This window comes from Stigmatopora nigra, chromosome 5 (assembly GCF_051989575.1).
Source record: "Stigmatopora nigra isolate UIUO_SnigA chromosome 5, RoL_Snig_1.1, whole genome shotgun sequence".
Taxonomy (NCBI): domain Eukaryota; kingdom Metazoa; phylum Chordata; class Actinopteri; order Syngnathiformes; family Syngnathidae; genus Stigmatopora; species Stigmatopora nigra.
In genome coordinates this window covers 3,734,493-3,759,412 of record NC_135512.1, presented here as the reverse complement: position 1 = coordinate 3,759,412, position 24,920 = coordinate 3,734,493, and the positions used below count along the sequence as shown (strand labels likewise).

Sequence of the window (24,920 nt, the reverse complement as noted above, 5' to 3'; positions counted from 1 at the left end):
ACGGGATGAATAAAGTTATCTAATCTAATCTAATCATGCTTTGAGCATCCGTCCTTTTTTTACTATATAACTATAGCAAGTCAGCAAGCAATGTACCCCAGCCAGTCAAGCTGTCTGCCTCAAACAGCAACATCTACAAAATCTTGAATTTAGTGCCTAAAAAATTACAATTATGTAATTTTTCATTTGCCATCTTATCAAGAAAAAGTCACAACTAACCCAAATTCAACTAGTAAGTTTAACAAAGGGGGCCCCTTGAAACTCCACTGCCCCAAACATCTACTCCAAATTAGCTCCGCCACTGAGTCGTCATTCCCTACAAAAAAAAGCACCCAAATTGACATTTATGGCCGTCAAATTGTGCACTGCATTCATACCAAGTACAGACAAGCTGGCTGGATTCAACTTGGTCGTCCAGGTGGGAATTTGGAGTGAAAAAAAAAACATTCTTCCTGTCACAAATTCGCATTTTTTGGCAGAAATGAAACGGCGACTGCTGAAAACCGAGACTTCTTGTGTGACTCGTCTTTCACCTCCATTTTGGCCAGGATTGTCTAAGCGTGTGTTTAAGTGTGCATGAAGCCTACTGCATACTTTCATGGTAGATCAGTGAAATCTTAGCACCGTCAACTCGGCATATTGCAAAAGGGAAGAAGAAGAAGAAGAAGTAGAAAAAAAATGAGGACCTCTCACGCAACCTAAAACTTGAGACTTGGGCTTTTATACATGGGAGGTGGATATATTATGGGATGCAAAACAAAGCTCCTTTTAGCAGAGACGCGAACAGACTTCCTGCTTTGGTTTTGTGTAGTTATATAAGAGCACCTCAGATGACATTTTCATAAACTAAGATAATGTTTTAAATATACTAAATCATATGTGTCAAAGTGGCGGCACAGGGGCCAAATCTGGCCCCGGGAAAGTAAATCATGAGTGCTGACTTTATGTTTTAGGATCAAATTCAAATGAAGAGTATAAATGTGTATTACATTTCCTGATTTTACCCCTTTTAAATCAATAATTGTCATTTTTTAATCATTTTTTTCTGTGTTTTTAGGTAAAAAAAACATTTTTTTTAAATCTAAAAATATTTTTAAAAAGAGCAAATAAACATTGTTTTAGATCTATAAAAACGGAATATTCAGGGATTTTAATCCAGTTCTTTTAATCTATTTATCAAAAAATTAATCAATTTTAATATGCTATCACAATCCGCAAAAAAATAGCAATGGGCTAGCTAAAAATTGGGTATTTTAAATTATGAATATAGGTATATAAATGTATTATTTTCTATACAAACGACATATTAAAATATTTTCTTGTAAATGCCAGGGAACGAGATCTAAAGGGTCTGAAAATGAGATAAAAAATAAGATGAGTGCGAGTTTTTCCAAATTTTTGGCAAAGCTAAAAAGGTTTAAAAAGTTAAAGGGTGCCGTTAAAAAAGAGAACATGGGTACATAGTGTACATGCAAAAATGCCATGCTGCACAATGGGAAGCATTTCCTGGTTGGTTCAGCATCTTTTTTTATGGGTGTTCGTAATCGGCAAGTTGAAGCATCAGGTGGAAAAGGCATGTCTGTGGAATTTATGCTGTTGGCACGGCAGCACTACTTTCCACTTATCCTATTTTGCGCATTATAAGGCGCGACAAAAAAGGCTTCAATTTTCTGAAAAGTCGACAGTGCGCCTTATAATCCACCTTATACGTGGATCAATATTGCTGAAATTATCGTGTGAAATACCCTTTAGCTCAGCTCCATCTAGTTGAAGTATAACAGCCCCAAACTACTACTACTACAACTACTACTACTGCTACTACTACTACTGCTAGTACTAACCCTTAATCATTTATATTATTACTACTACTACAGGTTTGTCTTGTGTGTATCACAACCCCTACTACAACTAATACTACTACAGCTCTATCTAGTGAATGTACCACTACCACAACCCCCACTACTATGACTACCACTACCACAACCACTACCACCACCACTACTACCACTACTACCACCACCACTACCATCACCACTACTACTACTACCAATACTACTACAACTACAACTACTACTACTGCCACTACCATTACCACTACTACCACTACCACCACTACTACCACTACCACCACCACTACTACCACCACTACCACTACCACCACCACTACTACCACTACCATTACCACTACTACCACTACCACCACCACTACGACTACAAATACTACTACTACCAATACTACTACTACCAATACTACTACTACCAATACTACTACTACTACCAATACTACTACTACTACTACCAATACTACTACTACTACCAATACTACTACTACTACCAATACTACCACTACCACCAATACTACTACTACTACCAATACTACTACCACTACTACCACCACCACTACTACCACCACCACTACTACCACCACCACTACTACCACCACTACTACTACCACCACCACTACTACTACCAATACTACTACCACTACCGCTACCGCTACCACTACCACTACTACTACTACTACCACTACCACCACTACTACTACAACCACCACTAGTATTACTGTATTTTTTAATCCATTGCACCACAGTGAAAAAAATAAGTAGCATGAGATTTGCTTTTGATGAACCTCTTTTAGTATTGGTGTAATTATTCATAAAGCTTAAGCCTTTTAATCGTAACCCTGCCAATGAATGGCAAGCCAAAATAAGTACAGCTTAGTTCTATTGAACATTTTTGTTGATGCTGTTAACCACATCTCACAATCTGGGGCTCCTTAAAAGGCACAAGCCAACACAAGAATACTCTAATATGTATCGTCCACAAAACAAAACAATAACAAAAAACGAATTAGAACGATTCCCCAAGAGAAAATGGATTTACAAACTAGATTATAATCGAATTTGCAAAAAGAAAAATGGAGGTGGAGCTCCACCTCAAAAGATCCAAGATGAAAAAGATACTTTTGAAAAACAGGGTGGCCTGATCACAAAGCTTTGAAAGAGATTCAACACGCCAAATTTCATTGTGATTAAATTGGCCGTTTGAGAAATGAAATGGTTATATAAGCCACCTTTTTATTCATCAAGTCTTACACAACTCCAAAAATATTCCACCACTTGAAAGCAACCTTGTCCGTCAATAGACCGACAGCAGCATTCTTCTCCCATTGTGTTCAACATGTATTGATTTTTTTCCCCTCCTTTTCCTTTCATGAATTACCTCCGGGCTGTGCAGTGTGTCAATCTGCAATTATTTCTTACACAAAACTACCACATGTGTGTGTGTGTCTGTGTGTGTCTGTGTGTGTGTGTGTGTGTACATGTATATGTGTGTATGCGTGTATGTGTGTATGTGTGTATGTGTGTATGTGTGTATGCGTGTATGTGTGTATGCGTGTATGTGTGTATGTGTGTATGTGTGTGTATATGTGTGTATATGTGTGTATAAGTGAGTAAGTGTGTGTATATGTGTGTATGTGTGTGTGTGTGTCTACATGTGTATGTGTGTGTGTCTACATGTGTATGTGTGTGTGTATATTTGTGTATGTGTGTGTATGTTTGTATATTTGTGTATGTGAATGTGTGTGTATATTTGTGTATGTGTGTGTATGTATATGTATGTGTGTATATTTGTGTGTGTGCGTATATGCGTGTATATATTTGTGTATGTGAATGTGTGTGTATATTTGTGTATGTGTGTGTATGTGTATGTATATGTATGTGTGTATATGTTTATGTATATGTATGTGTGTAGGTCTGTGTGTGTATATCTTTATGTATATGTATGTGTATATGTGTGTGTGTATGTGTGTGTGTAGATTTGTGTGTGTGTAGATTTGTGTGTGTGTGTGTGTGTGTGTGTGTGTGCAGGAATGTCATTAGTCACATGATGATTGAACTTGTGGGCCACGTCACTATTAATATTAGGTTGATTATTTGCTGATGTCCGCTGAGGGCTGATGCCGGAGGGCAGGCAGTGCAACAGGTGTGTCTCTGTGTGCGTGTGTGGGTGTATGTGGGTGAATTCATGGAGTCTTTTCAACACTTCTCAATCCCAAATCATTCCTGGAGACGACATCCGATCATTCCACAGCTAAAGCAAAAATGTATTCATGAATGCATTTTTTTGGTTGACGGGTTGGCCTCGCAGTTCTGGGGTCAGGGGTTCAATTCCAGGTTCGCATCTTCCTGTTTGGAGTTTGCAGTTCTCCTGGTACACGCGTCCCAAATCCCCAATGCACTCTAACCACGCCCCTAGGTATGAATATTTGTCTGTCTCCTTGTGCCAAAATAGAACAAACTACAAAAAAAACTAGTTTTTTGTTCTGAAAACACTCTTTCCTCACTGAATTATCTTATTAGAACAACTTCACTGCCTCATGAAATCACAACTAAGGTTAATATAGAAACCACAAGAGCAAAAGTAGATATGTACTGCCCTCTAGCAGACAAAAAAAATAGTACAACACTCACTAGATCACTATCGGAATAAGTCGAAGCTAATATTCAACTGGTAAAGTTTATAAACATCGCCATCTGCGGGTGTAACAAAGAATTACTACTAAAATTGTTATTCCATTCCATTAAAATCAATAACTAAATTCTGAAAATTTGAATATTTCTTGATGTGTATTGATTTTGGGTGGAAAATCTAGTTCAAAACACCACAAAATGCCATTTTGTGATTCGTATATTTGTTATTTTTGTTGTTATTTACCAATCAGATTATAGACAGCCATTTTGTGTCAGTTGATGTCAGTTACTTATACATAAATACAAAAAATGTCAAGCACAATAATGCAATTCCCGATTTAACCAGAAAGAAAATGTCTGTCAAAACAGGCTTAGCTTGTTAAAAATTATGTGTTTTCCCCCCAAAGTATTAAACACAATCTTCCCTCTAGGATACACATAATTCCTGCCATTAATAAGAAAATAAACGCCAATTATACACCACTAGAGTGCACTCTTAGACAAGCCACCATCCCACAACATCAAGTGACCCACCCGACTCTCCATCCGTCCAAAAACAGACCTTTCTGCCAGAAGTACGTAGCAAAGAACTGTTTTTTCACGCTCTCCTGAGGGGGATAACCATCATTTTTCTTCCCTTTTTCCCCCCCTTCGTAGCCCAGATGCTAAAAAGCAAACCTGCCTGCACAAAAACAGTCCCACCATCCCCCTCTCCATACTCTGCAACCATTCTCCCTCCATTCTTTACACAGAAACCAAGTTTTAAAGCTAACATAACCCTCCGCCCATCCACCCCAAATTGGTCCGGTCTCATTTTTCTGTCCTCAACATGGCCGCTTTGACTTAAAACGCTCAAGACGGGCGACAAGGAGAACAAAAGGCCATGAAATAAGACGTCATGACGAAAATAAAACAAACCCTGTGTAGACGAGTCACAGTCCAAATGACCCAGTGATGGAGACATATTATTTTTTTCCCTCTCACTTTGTTCTCGACAGAACATTTGTTGCAGCACATCTGGATGCAAAGAGGGCGCGGTGGCTCAAAACACTAAAATCTATATGACCAAGAAACATTTTGAGAGGCAAAATGTTTTATAGTTGAAGAACCAAAACAGGCTGTGCAAAAAATGGTGTCAAAGTGGCGGCCCAGGGGCCAAATCTGGCCCACCGCATCATTTTGTGCGGCCCGAGAAAGTAAATCATGAATGCCGACTTTCTGTTTTAGGATTAAATTAAAATAAAGAGTATAGATGTATATTAAATTTCTTGATTTTCCCCCTTTTAAGTCAATAATTGTCATATTTTAATCCATTTCAGTTTTTAGTTCAAAAATGGTTTTGTAAAATCTAAAAATATATAAAAAGCTAAAATAAACATTGTTTAAATTCTATAAAAAACTGAATATTCAAGGATTATAATCCAGTTTTTTTCATCCATTTATAAAAATAAATAAAAAAAATCTTAATTTCCTGACTTTTCCCCTTTTTAAATCAATAATTGTCATTTCATTTTGTTTTTGTTTCATTTTAATCCATGCAAAATTTGGCATATCCATGCCTAAAATGTCCAAATTTACCTCAACTTTTCAACTCCATCCCCCATTACATTATCCAAACATCACATTGCTACATAAAAAAAGTCCATTAGATAGAAAAAAAAAAAAAAAAAAACGATGGCTAACAGTTTCAGGCAAAAAAGCACTCGCTCTCACGCTCAATCAACACAACGCCATAATAAACATGGCAGCCAAAAAGCCTCCAGAATGGCCCAAGTCACCACGCTATACTACACTAACCAAGAACTTGGGGTTGGTGGTGGGGCGTCGTCGGGGGCGACAAGCTAGACTTGAATGTAACATTCAACCAAGGAGACAAGGACATTTTTACCAACCAGTTTTTCGACATTAATTAACGTGGCATTAAAGTTTTATACATACATACTATAAGTACAACCCCAATTCTAAGATGTTTTGGACTATAAGTCGCACCATCCAACGAACAAGAACTGGATTAAAATCTGTGAATATTCTTTTGTTTTATAGATCGAAAACAATGTTTATTTGAGCTTGTTTTATATAAATTCTTAGATTTAAAAAAATATTTTTGAACTAAAAATGGATTAAAAATGGCAGTTATTGATTTAAAAGGGGAAAATATCAGGAAATGTATTATACATCTATACTCTTCTTTTGAATTCGATCCTAAAATAAAAAGTTACTCATGAATGACTTTCCCGGGCCACACAAAATGATCCGGCGGGCCAGATTTGGCCCCCGGGCCGCCACTTTGACACCTGTGATCTACATAATCTTGAATTTAGTGCATACCCGTCTAATTTGGAGAAAATTTTAGACATTTAAGTGCGCCCTATGTGAGTAAATAGATCCCACATTGAATTTGTACGCTTTTTTAATCACTTAATAAAGGGGAATTACAAGTATTAATAAGGGGAGCAATTGGCCGAGGTTGCCAGGTATGGAATGGCGTTTGTGGCGTTTCAAACGACAAACGGCGAGAAAGAAGAGGTCACGTGAAGACGGGGAAAAACAATGGAGGCCAGAAAAAATGCGCAAGGCCGTGTTAGACAGGAGGAGGACAGATGGAAGTGCTGATGAAAAGACATGATTAACCTTTGATCCTCACTCACTTTAGTGTTCTGGTGTAGATAAGTGTGCTATGTGCTCTGCCGCTCCCATGAGACAAACACAACATACGCAGATAATGTTCATACTAGTTTTGTGTTTATGAGAAAGAGAAAGAGGTGATTGTGGGGTCACGGAAAAATGTCAGATTTTTGTTATTGGTCATTTGATTTAAAGTCAGTTATTCATTAAGAAAAAGTGTTTTTTAGTGTACTGCCTTCATATGAGTACCGTATTTTCTGTGCTATAAGGCGAAGATCCAATGAATGGTTTATCTCAGGGGTGTCAGACTCGGGTTGTTTCGCGGGCCGTTTTAACGTCAACTTGATTTCATGTGGGCCGGACCATTTTAGATATAATATTTAGATTTTTTTATTTTTTTATAAATGGATTAAAAAAACTAGATTAAAAGCCCTGAATATTCATTTTTTTGTAGATCTAAAGAAATGTTTATTTTAGCTTTTTTATATCTTTTTATATTTTACAAAATGATTTTTGAACTAAAAACACAGAAAAAAAAGATTAAAAAAATGACAAATATTGATTTATGAGGAGGAAAATCAGGAAATTTAATATACAGCATTCTCTTGAATAAATTGATTAAAAGAAATGGATTAAAATCCTTGAATATTCAGTAATTTATAGATCTATTACAGTGTTTATTTTAGCTTTTTTTAAATATGTTTTTAGATTTTACGAAATGATTTTTGAACTAAAAACACAGAAAAAATGATTAAGAAAAATGACAAATATTGATTTATCAGGAGGAAAATCCGGAAATCTCTTTAATAAATTGATTAAAAGAAATGGATTAAAATCCTTGAATATTCAGTTACTTATAGATCTATTAGTGTTTATTTTATCTTTTTTTAAATCTATTTTTAGATTTTACAAAATGATTTTTGAACTAAAAACGAAAAAATGGATTAAAAAACGACAATTATTGAATTAAAAAGGGGGAAAATCAGGAAATTTAATATATATTAATACTCTTCACTTGAATTTAATCCCAAAACAAAAAGTCAGCACTCATCAGCGACAAATACGGCCTATATGCGAGAAAATACGGTATTTACCAATATAAACAGACAAAAAATTAGAAGTATTCAGAGAATCGGCACAAAAGCCGGGTTCAAATTCTACATTTCATTGAAATGGATGAGACACTTTGGCGTCTTCTTCATCTCGGGAGGAAGCGTCCTATCACAGGAAGTCCGATCATTCTAATCGCATCTCCGTTTCCCGTTTGGGGTCCCGGAGCCTCATCATCTCTCGACTAAGGCAACCACGCAAGGCAAGCGTCCCATCCAAACAAGCCTCCATGATGGACACAAGTGAAAGTGGATTACAGGGCACATGGCCGTCAGTATTGTGAAAATAAAACCAGCTAAAAACTGTCTGGACAAAACTATAATTGAATACTTTCCATCCAGCCTTTAATTAGCGAGAACGAGTGTGTCATGTTCGAGGTCTGAAGGGGTGATCCAGGTCCAGACCAGAAGCTTAAATAACCTCTGATGATGAGATACTAACACAAGGGTGTCAGACTCGGGTTGGTTTGAGGGACGCATTAACGTCAACTCGGTTTCATGTGGGCAAGACCATTTTAGATATATTTAGATTTTTTTATTTTTTTTATAAATGGATTAAAAGAACTGGATTAAAAGACCGGAAAATTCCATTTTTTATAGATCTAAAACAATGTTTATTTTAGCTTTTTTATATATATTTTTTTTAGTTTTTATAAAATTGTTTTTGAACTAAAAACACACAAAAAATTGATTAAAAAATTAAATTATTGATTTAAAAGTGGGAAAAGCAGGAAATTTAATATATACATCTATATTCTTCATTTTAGATATAATATTTCGATTTTTTATTTTTAATAAATGGATTAAAAGCCATGAATATTTTGTTTTTTATAGATCTAAAACAATGTTTATTTTAGATTTTTTAAAATATATTTTTAGATTTTACAAAATGATTTTTTAACTAAAAACAGAAAAAATGGATTAAAAAAATTATTGATTTAAAAGGGGGAAAATTAGAACTTTAGATTTTTTTAAATAAATAAATAAAATATTTTTTTTTATAGATCTAAAACAATGTTTATTTTAGGTTTATTTAAATATATTTTGATATTTGACAAAAGGATTTTGGAACTAAAAACACAGAAATATTCATTAAAAAATTACAATTGTTTGTTTTAAATGGGGGAAAATCAGGAAATGTATTTTACATCTATACTTTTCATTTAAAACAGAAAGTCGGCACTCATCATTTACTTTCCCGGGCCACACAAAATGATGCGGCGGCCCAGAATTGGCCCCCGGACCGCCACTTTGACACATGTGACCTAACACTTAGCAAGACACAAATAACACACGTGGCTTGTCTGAAACACGCAAACCTTACGCAACTTTTCCCACACACGACCCAACGCAGGCTGACCGAGTTCACCCAGTTATATGGTTTTTCTCCGGGAGAGGCCGACGCAACGATCCCCGGGCGTCAATGGCGGTCAAACAAGAACATTTATTTGGCAGGAGTTGCGATTTGTTTATTTTGTGTGGCCGCAGACGGCCATTATCGTGGACTGGTATTTGTGTACGCCCACACGATAGCACTCGCCATGACTGTCTTGAAGCAAAGCGTTTCCCATCGGGGGGTGAAACAGTGCTTCATTCATTCATGCCTTCATCTCGGCACGCGGCGTCTGGTCGGACTCCGATTGGTCGCCTCTCAAAGAAATAAATGCGGCTCGTTATCGTGTGTACAGAGATAAATATCTGTAAAAGGGATGAAAAATGGGTATGTATGACGTAATGAGGAGACATTACCTAATGTATGTAATAAAAAATAATTAATGGTAAATGTCACTGGCGTCTGAATATATATTTTTGTTTACATTCAAATATTCCTGGAGACCATTAGTATTGATTTGGGGATAAATGTATTAACTTATCAATTTTTAAAGTAAAAATATATATGTTAGGACTTGCCTTTTTAAGGTTTAGCATAAGGTGTCAAAGTGGCGGCCCGCGGGCCAATTCTGGCCCGCCACATCATTTTATGCGGCCCGAGAAAGTCAATCATGAGTGCTGGCTTTCTGTTTTAGGATCAAATTAAAATGATAGATATAGATGTATATTATATTTCCTGATTTCCCCCCCTTTAAATTAATAATTGCAAATTTTTAATCCATTTTTTTTCTGTTTTTAGTTCAAAAATCATTTTGTAAAAGCTAAAAATATATTTTAAAAATAGTTAAAATAAACATTGTTTTAGAAATATAAGAATCTGAATATTCAGGGCATTTAATCCAGTTCTTTTAATCCATAAATGTACATTTTTAATCCATTTTTTTCTGTTTTTAGTTCTAAAATCATTTTGTAAAATTTCACAAAAACTTCAAACTGAAATGTTTCAAAACTAAGTCATCAAATGAAGGACACCAAAATATTTCTGGACCAATTACCCTCACTTTAATATTTTTGAAGTAACCCTAAAGTAATTAAAATGAATAACGAATAAATCCTGATTCACATTGCAGTTTTTATTAGGATATTACCATGAATTTATTGTTTCTAATTCCAATTGTCTTCAATAATTCAAAGCTGAAAAAAAACAATAACAGGCTTATTCACTGACTTTTTCCAAATGTTTGTCAGGGCAGTTTTTATTGGGATATTAACCTTAATTTATTATTTCTAAATCCAATTGTCTTCAAATATTTAAAGCTAAAAAAAAACAAAAATCAAAGTATTCAAGGACTTTTTCCAAATTTTTTGTCACAGTCGTTATATTTAACGTTAAAATTTTATCAAATTTTATCAACACCGCCATTTTTTGTGTGTAAAAGACGCCCGTGAGAAACTTTAAAAATGGTGTCCCCTCCCCCCCCTCCCCTACTTGTAAACCAATCCAAGTACAAAAACCACAAAAAGAACAATCGACTAAGTACAAACATTTGGCGCCGTATTCCAAGATGAGTATGATAGTACTATAAAAAAAAGGGGGGGCGGAGTTTAGTTTTTGCTGTACTCTTTTGGGACTCTTCGTCCTCGCTATCTCTATCTTTTATGCTCAACCTGCATTCCTTTAACGGGGACTATTTGATAAGAAACAAAATTACAAAAGGGTTGATTTACAACCATTGAAAAACCCCAATGTGGAAAAAAAGGGGGTGTAATAGTGTATTTGTTAGCTGATAGATGAGAGCTTGAAGGGGATTGAGGAGGAGGAGGAGCGGGGAGGGGGGCAATGGGGTGGTGTTCTTTTTGGTTCGGGTCTTGATTAACACCAGGCTTCCCGACAGGAAATGACCGGGACCGCCTTAAAGCGCCAGGAGAGCTTCCATCTGGTGCCATGGAAGAATTTATCCACTCTTAGGGAGAACCTGGACTGGAATAAGATCTCCACTATGAGTCCATGCTTTTGTTGCTATTCCAGATTAGCATGTTGGTCCAGTTGAGAAATGTTTTATTTATTTTTTTTTTTTATAGAAAAGCGAATTGTTTGATTTATTATCCTTATTTTAGATTGTTTTTTTGTAGTTTGAATGTAGAGTGATCTGAATTGTGAGTTGCAGATGTTCTCCTCCTCGGGCATGTGTGGGTTTTCTACGGGTATCCCGGTTTGATCCCACATTCCAAAGATATGCATGGTAGGCTGATTGGACACTAAATTTTTAGAGCTAGATTTTTCCTTACTTAGAAAAAAGGCTCAAATATTTTTTTAGATCTATAAAAAACGGAATATACAGAGCCTTGAATCCAGTTCTTTTAATCCCTTTATAAAAAAATATCTAAATGTTATATCCAATCACATCAAATGGAGATGACGTCAATAAGGCCCGCGTTTGACACCCTTGGATTAGATGTTGTAAATCAAAGGTGTCAAAGTGGTGGCCCGGGGGCCAAATCTGGCCCGGCGGATCATTTTGTGTGGCCCGGGAAAGTCAAACTTTGTTTTAGGATCAAATTAAAATGAAGAGTATAGATGCATACTATATTTATTGATTTCCCCCTTTTAAATCAATAATTTAACTTTTTAATCCATTTTTTTCTGTGATTTTAATTAAAAAAATCATTTGGTAAAATCTAAAAAATATATCAAAACATTTTCTGTTTTCCACTTTAATATGGAACATAATGATTAAAAGATATTTTCCCTTACAAAGAAAAAAGCTAAAATAAACGTTTTAGATCTATAAAAAACAGAATATTCAAGGCTTTTATTCCATTTATAAAAAAAATTCTAAATATTATATCTAAAATGGCCCACATGAAATCAAGTTGACGTTAAAGCGATCCGCGAATCAACCCGATTCTGACACCCTTGTTGTAAATTATGAAAACAATGCCTCAACTAAACACCACCAGTTTTAGCTTCACCACACATTCAAACTAGTCCTATGGGAAAACAGACTAGGTCAAAAAAAGACAATGACTGTGACCACAAAATTGTTATGAATTGGGGATCTCAGACCACAACACTCTGTGTGGTCAGACTCTGAAGAACTCCACTATCCCTAATGGCCCTCCTTTTTTTTTTTAATTACAACCCGTGTTCCATGTCACCCTCTTATCTGATCAAGTCAACGAGCGGTAACATTGCTAACGGCTGCTTTGCTAACGAATGTCCGCATTTCCACATTGTTTGCGAAAGAAGTGAAGAATGAAGACCAATTAAAAATAATTGGGACTAATTTCATCAACACGGTACCATATATTTAATCAGGCGCGATCGGACCGACTTCCTCTAAGCGACCCTTTCGGGATGAAGATCTGGGGGGGGGAGGGTGCCGGAGAAAGGCATGTACGCAGACTTGGAAAAGGAAACGTAGAAGAAAAATAAAGAAAAGTTGGAGACAGAGGCAAAATAAAACAGAGTTCAATGTGACTCCTTTCATGTCCCTCACTTTGTCCGTCTACGCCAAGGCAAACATTGGCCTTGAAAAGGGGGCGGGGCTCTAACTGAGACACCCCGCCTCCTGCCTGTACCACCTCGTCTTCACCCCCCACAGTTTTCCTAACAACGCACACACGGGACAGGATGAATAACAAACCTTTAGTGTCGAATCAGCAAAAACTGCATCACTATGTGGTACTTTATGCAAGTACAGTATATAGACCGTATTTCCACGACTATAAGGCGCACTTAAAAGTCTGAAATTTTCTCCAAAATAGACAGAGCGACTTATAATCCAGTGCGCCTTATATATGGACCAATACTTATCATGATAAAATCAAATAAATCAGTCGATAGGGTACACAGACGCCATATTTTCCCGTAGAAAAAGTACTGCCAAGTGACATATAGTTCTTTTGTCAATACACCCAATGGATTGTGGCCTGGACATCAACATCGACACAGCTTTACGAAACATGGAAGGAAGCGTTGGAATAGTTACGCTAGCTACTAGCTAGCTGCTATTTGCGAATGGATTGTGGCCGCCTGGATGAACGTATAAAACTCAGCGTTTTTGATGACTAATTGTTCAATTCGGACACAGAAAATGAGAACTTTGATGGATTTGTGGGTGTTGATGACGTGACTACATTGTAAAATGGCTAAATAAAGTTCAACCGAACTCAGTTTTGGTTCCGTAGCCTTTTTAAAATCGTGTTTTTAGCGTGTGAGTGTAGCGTTTATGTTTTGTATTGCCATGCCTGGCTGTGTCTATAAAAACATTGTGTCCTTAGTGTATGTAAAATACAGAAATAGCACTCGTTACTGACACTGCGGCTAAAAATACCATGCGCCGTATAGTCGTGAAAATACGGTATATATTTTTTTTTGCCGTTCCCATCTAAGTAGGGGAGCAGGCATTGTTTCCAAACCCCCCGGCAGACGGAGCACAGCTTCATCCCACTGAGCCAATGTCTCGGGGTGTGGAATTAGGAACGTTAGTCTTGGCTGGCTTGCCTTCTCTCTTGCCGAGAAAAGAATATTTAAAAAGAGGATGTTTGAGTACGCACCAAAGACGACAGAAATGCCAGTGCAGCTGACAGGAAACACATCCGCAGGTTTTGGGGGACTTTGGCGGGCAAACCGCAATCGGGTTGTGTGGGTGTATGGTCGTGTATGTTAATTATTTTTACTGATTTGATGGGAAACCGGGTTTGCCAAACCCTTTTTAAGACTATTCGTGGTTTGATAGTAAATACTGCAAGATTGTGGGCAAATTAGTTTTTTTTGTGGGAAAATGAAACACTAAGTTTTAAGAGTGTAACTATTACTGCGTAAAAATAACTTTATTGGTTTGTTGTTACCCATAACGATGTCCATTTAAATATTCCTGTCAACTTGAAATTTTTATTCATATTAATTTACTCTCAGTGATCTTTTCTATTCGTAAACTTTGGGGAAACCCTTATTAATAGAGTAAGGTCAGCAATTTTCATAAAAATACAATATTCCTTCATTGGATAATAATGCAAAATGTTTACATATATAGAAAAGCTTGCTAATATTTTAGCAATCAATCAATTTAACATGATTTCCACACATTCAGGTTAATTTATTTGAAAATGAATACAACTTTCCTTAGAATGAAAAGTTATTACTTTTTTTTTTTTAAAGAAAACAGCATCGCTAAAACATGACGTCAACAATGTATTGATATGGATCAAAATATCGTTATGTGCCTATTTCTGAGGTGAATAATCAATAAGTACCCCCTAATTACAGCCCCCCTGACAACAGCTTGACCTAATAGGAAGACATGTTTTGGACATATCTACCATAACAGGCCACAGCAAAAAATCTCATAACATGGAGGCCATTTTGGCGAGTTCTAAATCTCGGCGACCAGGTCGTTTTCAACGTCTGTTTCCCATTTGAGGACTTTAATTGGAGCATACGTGGTGGGGCGGAGGGACGCGATGTCACGATCGATGTTATTCTCCAAAAGCGCGGCGAGACGGCCGCCCGCCTCAAGTTACTTCATAAAAACTCCCTTAACGTGTACACGCTTCAAAAAGGGAGGTCCACATACACACACACACACACACACACACCGTTAAACATGCTAGCTAAAACACAGCTGGCACGACACAACGGGGTCACTTGCAATGAAGTGTTTATAATGGCGAGTCGGGCTTTCGACCCTCGTGGAAAGCAGGAAGTCGCTACAACATGAATAAGTATGAAAAACGAACAAAAACAAAAAAAATCAGGAACTGAAGCATAGCTCTTTTTTTAACTACTTAACATTAATAAACTAGTGCAAGGGTGTCAGACTCGGGTTGGTTCACGGGCCGTTTTAACGTCAGCTTGATTTCATGTGGGCCGGACCATTTTAGATATAATATTTAGATATATTTTTTTTATATAAATGGATTAAAAGATTAAAATCCCTGATTATTATTTTTTATAGATCTAAAACAATGTATATTGTAGTTTTTTATATAGTTTTAGATTTACAAAGTGATTTTTTGAACTAAAAACACAGAAAAAATGATTTAAAAATTACAATTATTGATTTAAAAAGGGGAAAAAAAATCAGGAAATGTAATATACACATTATAATATAAAATAATGATATACCATATGTGCCAAAGTGGCGGCCCGGGGGCCAAAACTGACCCGCCGCAACATTTTGTGTGGCCCGGGAAAGTCAATCATGAGTGCCGACTGTTTTAGGATCAAATTAAAAAGAGTATAGATTTATATAAAAATTCCTGACACCCCTAGTCTATACTCTTAAATTGAAATTGAACCTAAAACAGAAAGTCAGCACTCATGATTGATTTCCCCGGGCCACACAAAATGATGCGTTGGGCCACATTTAGCCCCGGGGCCGCCACTTTGACAACCTTTATACTATTGCAACATGTGCAATATGAGAAGTGTGTTATTTGAGGGTGTGTGTAAAGGTGCATAGGCAGGCCACCACTAAATGTAGTAGTAATTATGAGTAGGGGTGCTCAAGCTCAAGGTTAAAGACAGTATTATTGCAATATGGATGGGTATAATCCATCTGGAAGGTTAGCCTTGATATGCAGCGCCACACACTAGCGGAAGATAAATATACACGCCATTGGAAAATGGAGCCAACAGGTACGACACTCATTACTATGGCGATGGAGGTATTGAGTTTAAAAGGTATGATGAGGTACACCCACGTTTTTGTGATTTGTGGCCATAGTGTGAAAATAGAAGGGAGGGTTTGAAGACCTAATGTAGTCCAGATAGAACCAGACTCTTAAAAAAGGGGATTTTTTTGTGTGTGGAAGTGCTGACCGACAATATGTTTCCGTGAGAGTTATTTTAAAACTAAAAAACAAAATTGTAAATGGAATTGTGACTTTGTGAAACTGGTGTACATTGAAAAGTTTTAAATAACATTACAAGTAGTCAACGACGTTAAAAATGGCGTTACCATGAAAGTATTATTTGTGATCATAATTCTTTCTTGTTGTAATAATTCCTAATGTAAAAAAATTAGGAGGATTATTTCTACTTTTTCATCCAAAAATATAATACCTCAACATGGAATATGATCAAAGTACTATTCAGGATAAAATATAATATTTTAAAAATGAAAATAATAATTCAGTCATTTTATTAGAAGTAAGATTCAACATTTAGACTGGAAAAATATTGTTCTCCAATAATAATTTGACTAATTATTGTCGTTAAAATGGACAAAAGGCAACACAGTGATAGATAATTGAATATATACTGCATACTGCCATTTTCTTGACTGGGATAGGCTCCAGCACCCCCTCGTGAGGATAAGCGACTCAGAAAATTAATAAAAAAACGAAAATGGTCAAAGTTAACTCTATTTGTGAGTCAAAGTTGTTAACAAATACCTATCTATAATTAATACCGTATATTACGGACTATAAGTCGCACTAATTTTCATCGTTTGGCTGGGCCTGCGACTTATACTCAAGTACGACGTCTACTACTATTGTTACTTTGTTTGAAATATGCTTGTTCTTGGTTTCTGATATATAAATAAAAAACCTCTTAAAAAATGCAATTATACTAAATACCAGTGCGACTTATATATAGTTTTTCCTCATTATTGTGCATTGCTTGTCTGGTGCGGCTTAATAGTTTGAGAAATAGGGTAAATATGGCCTTACCTGTGAGTTTCTGCATCAAGCAGCTGAGTGTGGTTTCCTTGGTGATGGCCAACGTGAGGGCTCCAATCAGCTCCCTCTCCAGCTTCTCCAATTTGTCCTCTCGCTGTCCAAGCTGGGCCTCGTCCGCAAGCGAGTACAAGTAGACCAAGAGCAAGATCAATTCGTCAATCCCACACTCGTCCTCTGCAAAAGCCTCTCCGTCTCCACGGGGCTTCATCAAAGGCAGAAGTTGACTCAACACCAATGAGAAATCTGTGTCCCCCAAAGCCTAAAACACGGAAAAAATATATATGATGATATTATCATATAAATATAACACCAGGCTCCACTATCATTAGATTAGATGAAATAACTCTATTTATCCCGTATTTGGGAAATTTTGTTGCCACAGTAACAAGAGGGTGAGAATACAGACACAGCAAAATACATTTTAGACATAAATATACAGGTAATAAATAAGCAAATAGATATATAATATATAAATATGTAAATTTGTAAATACATATAAATAAAAAAAATAAATAAGTGTGTTTCTGAGATATACATATATTTATATACATATATATATACATATATATACATATATATATATATATACACATATATACATATATATACATATATATATATATACACATATATACATATATATATACATATATATATATATATATATATATATATATATATATATATATATATACATATATATATATATACATATATATATATATATATATATATATATATATATATATATATATATATATATATATATATATATATATATATATATATATATATATATATATATATATATATATATATATATATATATATATATATATATATATATATATATATATATATATATATATATATATATATATATATATATATACATATATATATACATATATATACACATATATACACATATATATACACATATATATACATATATATACACACATATATATATATATATATATATATATATATATATATATATATATATATATATATATATATATATATATATATATATATATATATATATATATATATATATATATACACATACACACATAAATATACATGTTTTGAAAAGACGTACAATATTTCATTTCTAGCTGCGTTGGGAGAGTTTGTGTATAGTGGTGCTCCCCCTATGGTGAGAGAGGGGGGGTTGTTACACAGTTTCTGACCCAGAAGAAACCTGCATTGAGTCAGAGAGGAGACTGACCAATAGGAAGAGATGTTACACGACTGTGAGTTGATCAAGCCAGCTAGCGCTTTCCAATGAAATCTCCCATACCTCTCCAAGATGGACGCCAACGTTGGAGAATTTCCACCGAGACGGTCGATGGAAAAATCAAAGTTACGGAACATTTCACGGGCTGAATAAAGTTTTACGATGGCGACGGCTAAGTGAAAAAGAAAAAAAAAGAAGAATCGGAGCTAAGAAACATTCATCAGCCGTCACGCTGAGTTCCCTCCAAAGTGTTACTTCCTGAATATCCAAATATTTAATATGCGCTCCATATTTGACGCATTGCCGCGTTCCAATTGAAGAGGATTCAACATGTGCTGTGCAGGACAAAGCTGTACAAAGGTTACAGCTTACTTGCAATCGTGAATAAACAAATGTAAGATTGGAATCACGTTGAAATGACAGTCCATTTGTTCCAAAGCTGTTTTATGGAAATTAATAAGCTGACAGTAGAAGGAAAAATATGGTGTATTTTTTGGATATTTGCTAGTGAATACCAAGACAAAGGACAATGCATAGTTTACAGTTTAACCTTATGCATGCGAAAAATGGGATTTTACCGATAACAGGTGTCAAAGTGGTGGCCCGGGGGGCCAAATGTGGCCCGGCGCATCATTTTGTGTGGCCCGGGAAAGTAAATCATGAGTGTTGACTTTCTGTTTTAGGATCAAATTAAAATGAAGAGTTTAGATGTATATTAGATTTCATGATTTTCCGTCTTTTAAATCAATAATTGTCATTTTTAATCTATTTTTTCTGTTTTTAGTTCAAAAATCATTTTGTAAAAACTAAAAATATATAAAAAAGCTAAAAAAATATTGTTTTAGATCTATAGAAACGGAATATTCCAGGTTTTTAATCCAGTTCTTTTAATTCATTCATAAAAATCTAAAATAAATCTAAATATTATATCTAAAATGGTCCAGCCAAAAAAAATAGTTGGTCGGGTAGAATTTATGTACCAAAAATCTCACCAATCAACTCCCACTCTCCTTGAAGTTCTGGTTTAAATCTACGCGGGGTTGATTGACCGATCACTGTTCTTGCCATCCCTGGTTCCACCAAGGCCCAATCACAGAGCTCGGTTTAAAAAAAAAAAAAAAAAAAGCTCCCCCAGACAGGAAACCAGCTCCAGATGCAACCCCTGGAGGAAGGTAAGCGCGTTTCGCATGAAGCGCTAACCAAAAGCAGGCTGTCGCTTGCCACTTTCACAATGAACCTTTTTGCGGCAATGGCGGGCCGTCGGCGGGCTGGGGGGGAGGGGTTTTCTTCTCCGAAAAGGTGGGTCGGTCAGTTTTTAGCTCGCCTCATCAACGCCAAAACGCTAAATTGCATTCTTTGACGAGCGCAGTGCAAAGCACTTTATCCACAGATATGTAATCATATTGGCCAATCTGGAAGCCATACATGAGACCTCGGGAGGGAGGTCGTAAATCTCAGTGTCAGACGCCATTGTGGACAGTGCGGCTGCAGTTTTGCTCGATGCATCCTCACCCTGACACGTGATGGGAGAATCACTTAAAAAAAATTGCAAATATAGATTCAAACTGCTACACGTGACCTCTTGACTTCTCATACCTGGCAACCTCAACCAATTGCTCCCATTATTAATGATAGCAATTCCACTTAAGTGATATATACCTATTTATAAACATATATATACATATATAGATGTATACATACAGTAGGTCTTAACACTTGTGTTGAGTTGACATGCAGTATATTCAAGATTCTGTAGCTGACAGCTTGACACATTGCTTGCTGACAGGCTATATTTATATAGTGAAAAGGCATATGCACATATTATGCTTAAAGCATGACGATATTAGCAATTAACTATGACATTTTGCGTCTGTTACCAGTGACCGAGACCGGATTAGAGCTCAAATGGCTAAAACGAGATTGTTTTTTTATAAAACGTACTTAAAAAAAAGTCCTGTACAAAATTAGTTATAAGGCGTACACAATTTGAAATGATCAAAAACATGAAATAGGGGGGAAAACGTACACGTTGAAGGTTATGACTTTTGTTAATGGCAAAAGACGTCCAAACCGTTTCAATTCCTCCATAAAAATCTCCCAAAAAAGGTCCCATTTTTCTCCGCACTGAAAATACACTGAACCAACCAAAATCAGAACAAACAACTTAAAGCCTAAAGTACTACAGGTACTTTAAAAAAACATCCCTAAAGAAAATATACCGTTAATTCCCAGCATTGGTCTTCATAACCATAACAACTCAATACGTGCCACTGTAAGAAAGATAAATCCGACAGTTTGGAAGCTGCTGTTTAACAAAAAAAAAGAATTTTCTTCCGAAAGTTGAGCGAGAACGGAAACGCAACGTTTACTTTACGCCTATGAAAATCCAGTGTGAACGAGATGGACAACATCCCCGCGCAGTTCACTGCGGAAACGTGTGATTTTAAACAGAAAGAGCGTAAGTTATAAATCTGACACAAATTCCAACTATCAACATTAGATGAACAGATATGAAACACCTGTTAACATTCTTATAATGTCAATACAAACAATTCATACATTCAAATGTGAGAACAGTTGGTGAAAAATAATAAAGTCCAATTTACCCCCTTGAGTTTGTACCATTTCCTGATTTTCTATTCTTATTTACCGTAATTTCTCGCATATTAGCCGCATCAGAGTATAACCCGCACCCTTAATATCGTTGAAATTGACAATTTTTCTCATATAGGCCGCCCCTTGATTTCCAATTTTTACCTCCATATTCATGGTTTTAATAGGGAGTACAAATGTGTTACTTTAAAGGGAAAATCCTAAGAAAAATCAACAAGGATACATTGTTTTATGTTTTATCTTTTTATCTGTTCACCTATTTTGAAATAAATGACCGTAAAGGTGTTAAAGTAGCGGCCCGGGGGCCAAATTTGGCCCGCCGCATTATTTTGTGTGGTCCGGGAAAGTAAATCATGAATGCCGACTTTCTGTTTTAGGATTAAATTAAAACGAAGTGTATAGATGTATATTATATTTCCTGATTTTCCCCCTTTTATATCAACAATTGTAATTTTTTTTCTCATTTTTTCTGTATTTTTAGTTGAAAAATCATTTTGTAAAATCTAAAAGTATATAAGAAAAAAAACCTAAAATAAATATTTTTTTAGATCTATAAAATAATAGAAAACCTAAATAAATCAATTATTGTAATTATTTAATCATTTTGTCTGTTTTTAGTTCAAAAATCATTTTGTAAAATCTAAAAATATATTTAAAAAAAACTAAAATAAACATTGTTTTAGATCGATAAAAAATTGAATATTCAGGGATTTTAATCCAGTTCTTTTAATCCATTTATAAAAAATAAAAAAATCTAAATATTATATCTAAAATGGTCCGGCCCACATGAAATCGAGTTGACGTTAACGCAATTTTTGATCATGTGAAGTCTGATTTATGCGCATATAAGCCGCATCCTCTACTCAGTCATCATTTTTTGAGCGAAAAAATCTGGCGCATATGCGAGAAAATACAGAAAATGCTAACCTCCATCTGTACAGATGCGGTAGGTTTTCTTAACTTTCATGCTTGAAAAAAAAAAAAAAAAGGACAAAAACCGTGAAATTGCAAGAAGCACTTAAAAGTAAGGCGACCTCTTGTTACGGCTCTGTCCGTGACATAAATCTCCTTTAATGGACGACTGACTTGCCACACAGAGTGGATGCTAACTCTGTTTTTATTTCTGCATGCTAACATGTTTAGCAGCAAAAAAAGTAGGACATGTTAGGACAGTTTGTGTTTAAATATATTGTCAGTTTGCTAGAATTTAAGGCAATAAACACCGTTTTTAGCACCAGAACCACAACAAGAGCGCTAAAAAAGTGACCTTATGTTGGTACCCTTTGGAAGTTTTGATAAAGGAAAGCTATTGTGGGAAAACACATGGTCGCCAACCGCATCTCTTTTGTGACTTGAAAGCTATGACGCAAGAGTACTTGAAGTGTGGTACTTAATGAGCCTATTATATCTCGGTCGCGTAGTACTGTAACACATTACGGCACCCCTTTTGGACGCAAGACAGGATAAACAAAAACAGGCAAAGGATGGACATAAACAGAATTTAGAGATTTGTTATTGTGTATCTTACTATTGCATTAAAACAGGGGTGTCAGACTCGGGTTGGTTCGCGGGCCGCTTTAATGTCAACTCCATTTTATCGCCATTTTAGATATAATATTAAGATTTTTTTTTTTTTATAAATGGATTAAAAGTCCTGAATATTCAGCTTTTTTTTTTTAGATCTAAAACAATGTTTATTTGAGCTTTTTTAAATATATTTTTCGATTTTCCAAAATGATTTTTGCACTAAAAACAGAAAAAAATGATTAAAAAAATGACAATTATTAATTTAAAAGGAGGAAAATAAGGTAATTTAATATACATCTATACAATTCATTTTAATTTGATCCTAAAACAGAAAGTCGGAAGTCAAGATTGACTTTCCCGGGCCATACAAAATGATGCAGCGGGCCAGATTTGGCCCCCGAGCCGCCACTTTGACACATGTCCATTAATCATTACACCTTGAAAAAATAAAGCTTCCTACCCTGCTAACTCACGATTTAAGTGGACAAAACCAATCTTTAATTATTCTCATTTATCAAGCTAACATAGTGCATTTGACTAACTATTGACAAGTGATAAAGTGTGAGAAAACTGCATTTTAGATAACAAGCTTGATCATATTCATGTACAAATTAAGTCCAAATTACTTCAAATGTTGAGTTCAAAGAACTCAACATTTTATGTAAAAAGAAATACTTCAGTTGAAGTACTATTTACTTACCAATTTTGGGTTCAAAGTGTTAACTTATATGAATTTTCCCTTTTAGACTGGGAGGGCTCAAGATCTAACACACTTTAATTCGTCTTTATTTTTTCATAAAGACACATTTTTAACAGTGTAACTGTTTTTTAAATAAATTATTTACCCCTCCCTCCCACAAAAAATAAATAAATTAAAAATACATTTTCAAATATTCCCCATTTTATTTTTACTACCCGTTAATTATTCTATTATTCTATATTATAGTTTTCCAGTACTTGATAGTAAATTAATACCACCATATCAGATCAAATTGAGTCACATAGCCCTACATAAACAAAAATACTTCATAATTGAAGGATAACTTTTATAGATGTTACAAAACTATGTTATGAAATTGTGTTTTAAGCATGTGCCAGGGGGAAAAAACCATAAATCTATATCCTATTGCCTTCCTATTACATAATCTCACTTATGATAAGTGGTTTTGGGAATAAGGGACATTGTACTCATAGTTTTAACGTCATTGTCCCGCATGGGTCGTTTTTTTGCTTATTGAAAGGCAGAAGCAATTAATGTGGCATATTTGGAGTGAGTGATGTTTTTGTTGTGGTTTTTAAGCGTCACACTCGTGTATTTGGATGTGTTTTCTTAGCAGATCTTAAAATGTACTGGCAGGAATGGGATACATATTTGATTTCTATTCACGTTAGATTCCGTGCATTTTTCATATTTTTCATATTGCCAATTCTATGACACATTTCTGTTTTGTCATTTGAGAACGATTATTGCGGAATTATGTCATTTGAACTAAGCGATAAAATTTCAGTATTGGAGTTCTTCATTAAGAATTGCGCATTGGGAGCATTTAAAGCATTGGTGTCAAAGTGAAGGCCCGCGGGCCAAATCTGGGCCGCCGCATAGTTTTGGGCGGTCCGGTTAAGTGATGGAAACTTTCTGTTTAAGGATCAAATTGAAATGAAGATTATGGATGTATATTATATTTTAAGATTTTCCTGTTTTTAAATCAATCATTGCAATTTTTGATCTATTTTTTTTGGTGTTTTTTTTTAGGTCAAAAAAACATTTTGTGAAATGTAAAAATAAATATCTAAAAATATTTTCAGTTTTCCACTTTAATATTGAATACAATTCTTTAAAAATGGTTTCCATTTGATATGAAAAACAAAATGTTATTAAATGTGTTGAAAAAAAAAGTTGTTTTATATCGATAAAAAAACTGAATATTTAGGGCTTTTGATCCACTTCTTATAATCCAATTTAAAAAAAAAAATCGAAATATTATATCTAAAATGGACCGGCCCACATGAAATCAAGTTGATGTTATTGCAGCCCTTAAAAAAAAACCCGAGTTTGACACCCTTGATTTAAAGGAATCTGTTTTTGACTTCCACATTGAGAGCAGCAGAAAGAGGGCGGAGTCAAAAAAACGGAGGAAAACAATGAGAAGGCAAATCAGTGATTTCATTTCCATTGGGACCTGATACTGTTTTTTATTTATATAAACTACTGCATTGAAACGTTAGGGGGCAGTGTTGCACCATGTCAAGGTACAACGAGGCTCCCGCACAATTTTGGAGTGTGGCTTTTTCCCTCCAAAACAA

General features: G+C 35.2%; 1 protein-coding gene across 9 annotated transcripts in view; it reads right to left on the bottom strand.

The window, feature by feature from the left end:
* The window catches only part of scfd2 (sec1 family domain containing 2), a 90,035-nt gene that overhangs the window by 27,671 nt on the left and 37,444 nt on the right, over positions 1 to 24,920 (bottom strand). For all 9 annotated transcript variants that reach the window (XR_013326351.1, XR_013326348.1, XR_013326349.1 and 6 more), the window contains exon 6: positions 17,222 to 17,489. Coding sequence is in view for 3 of the 9 variants with exons in the window: in XM_077716808.1 (XP_077572934.1) it covers positions 17,222 to 17,489 (268 nt within the window). In the remaining 6 variants the exon portion in view is untranslated. The remainder of the gene's footprint in view (positions 1 to 17,221; positions 17,490 to 24,920) is intronic.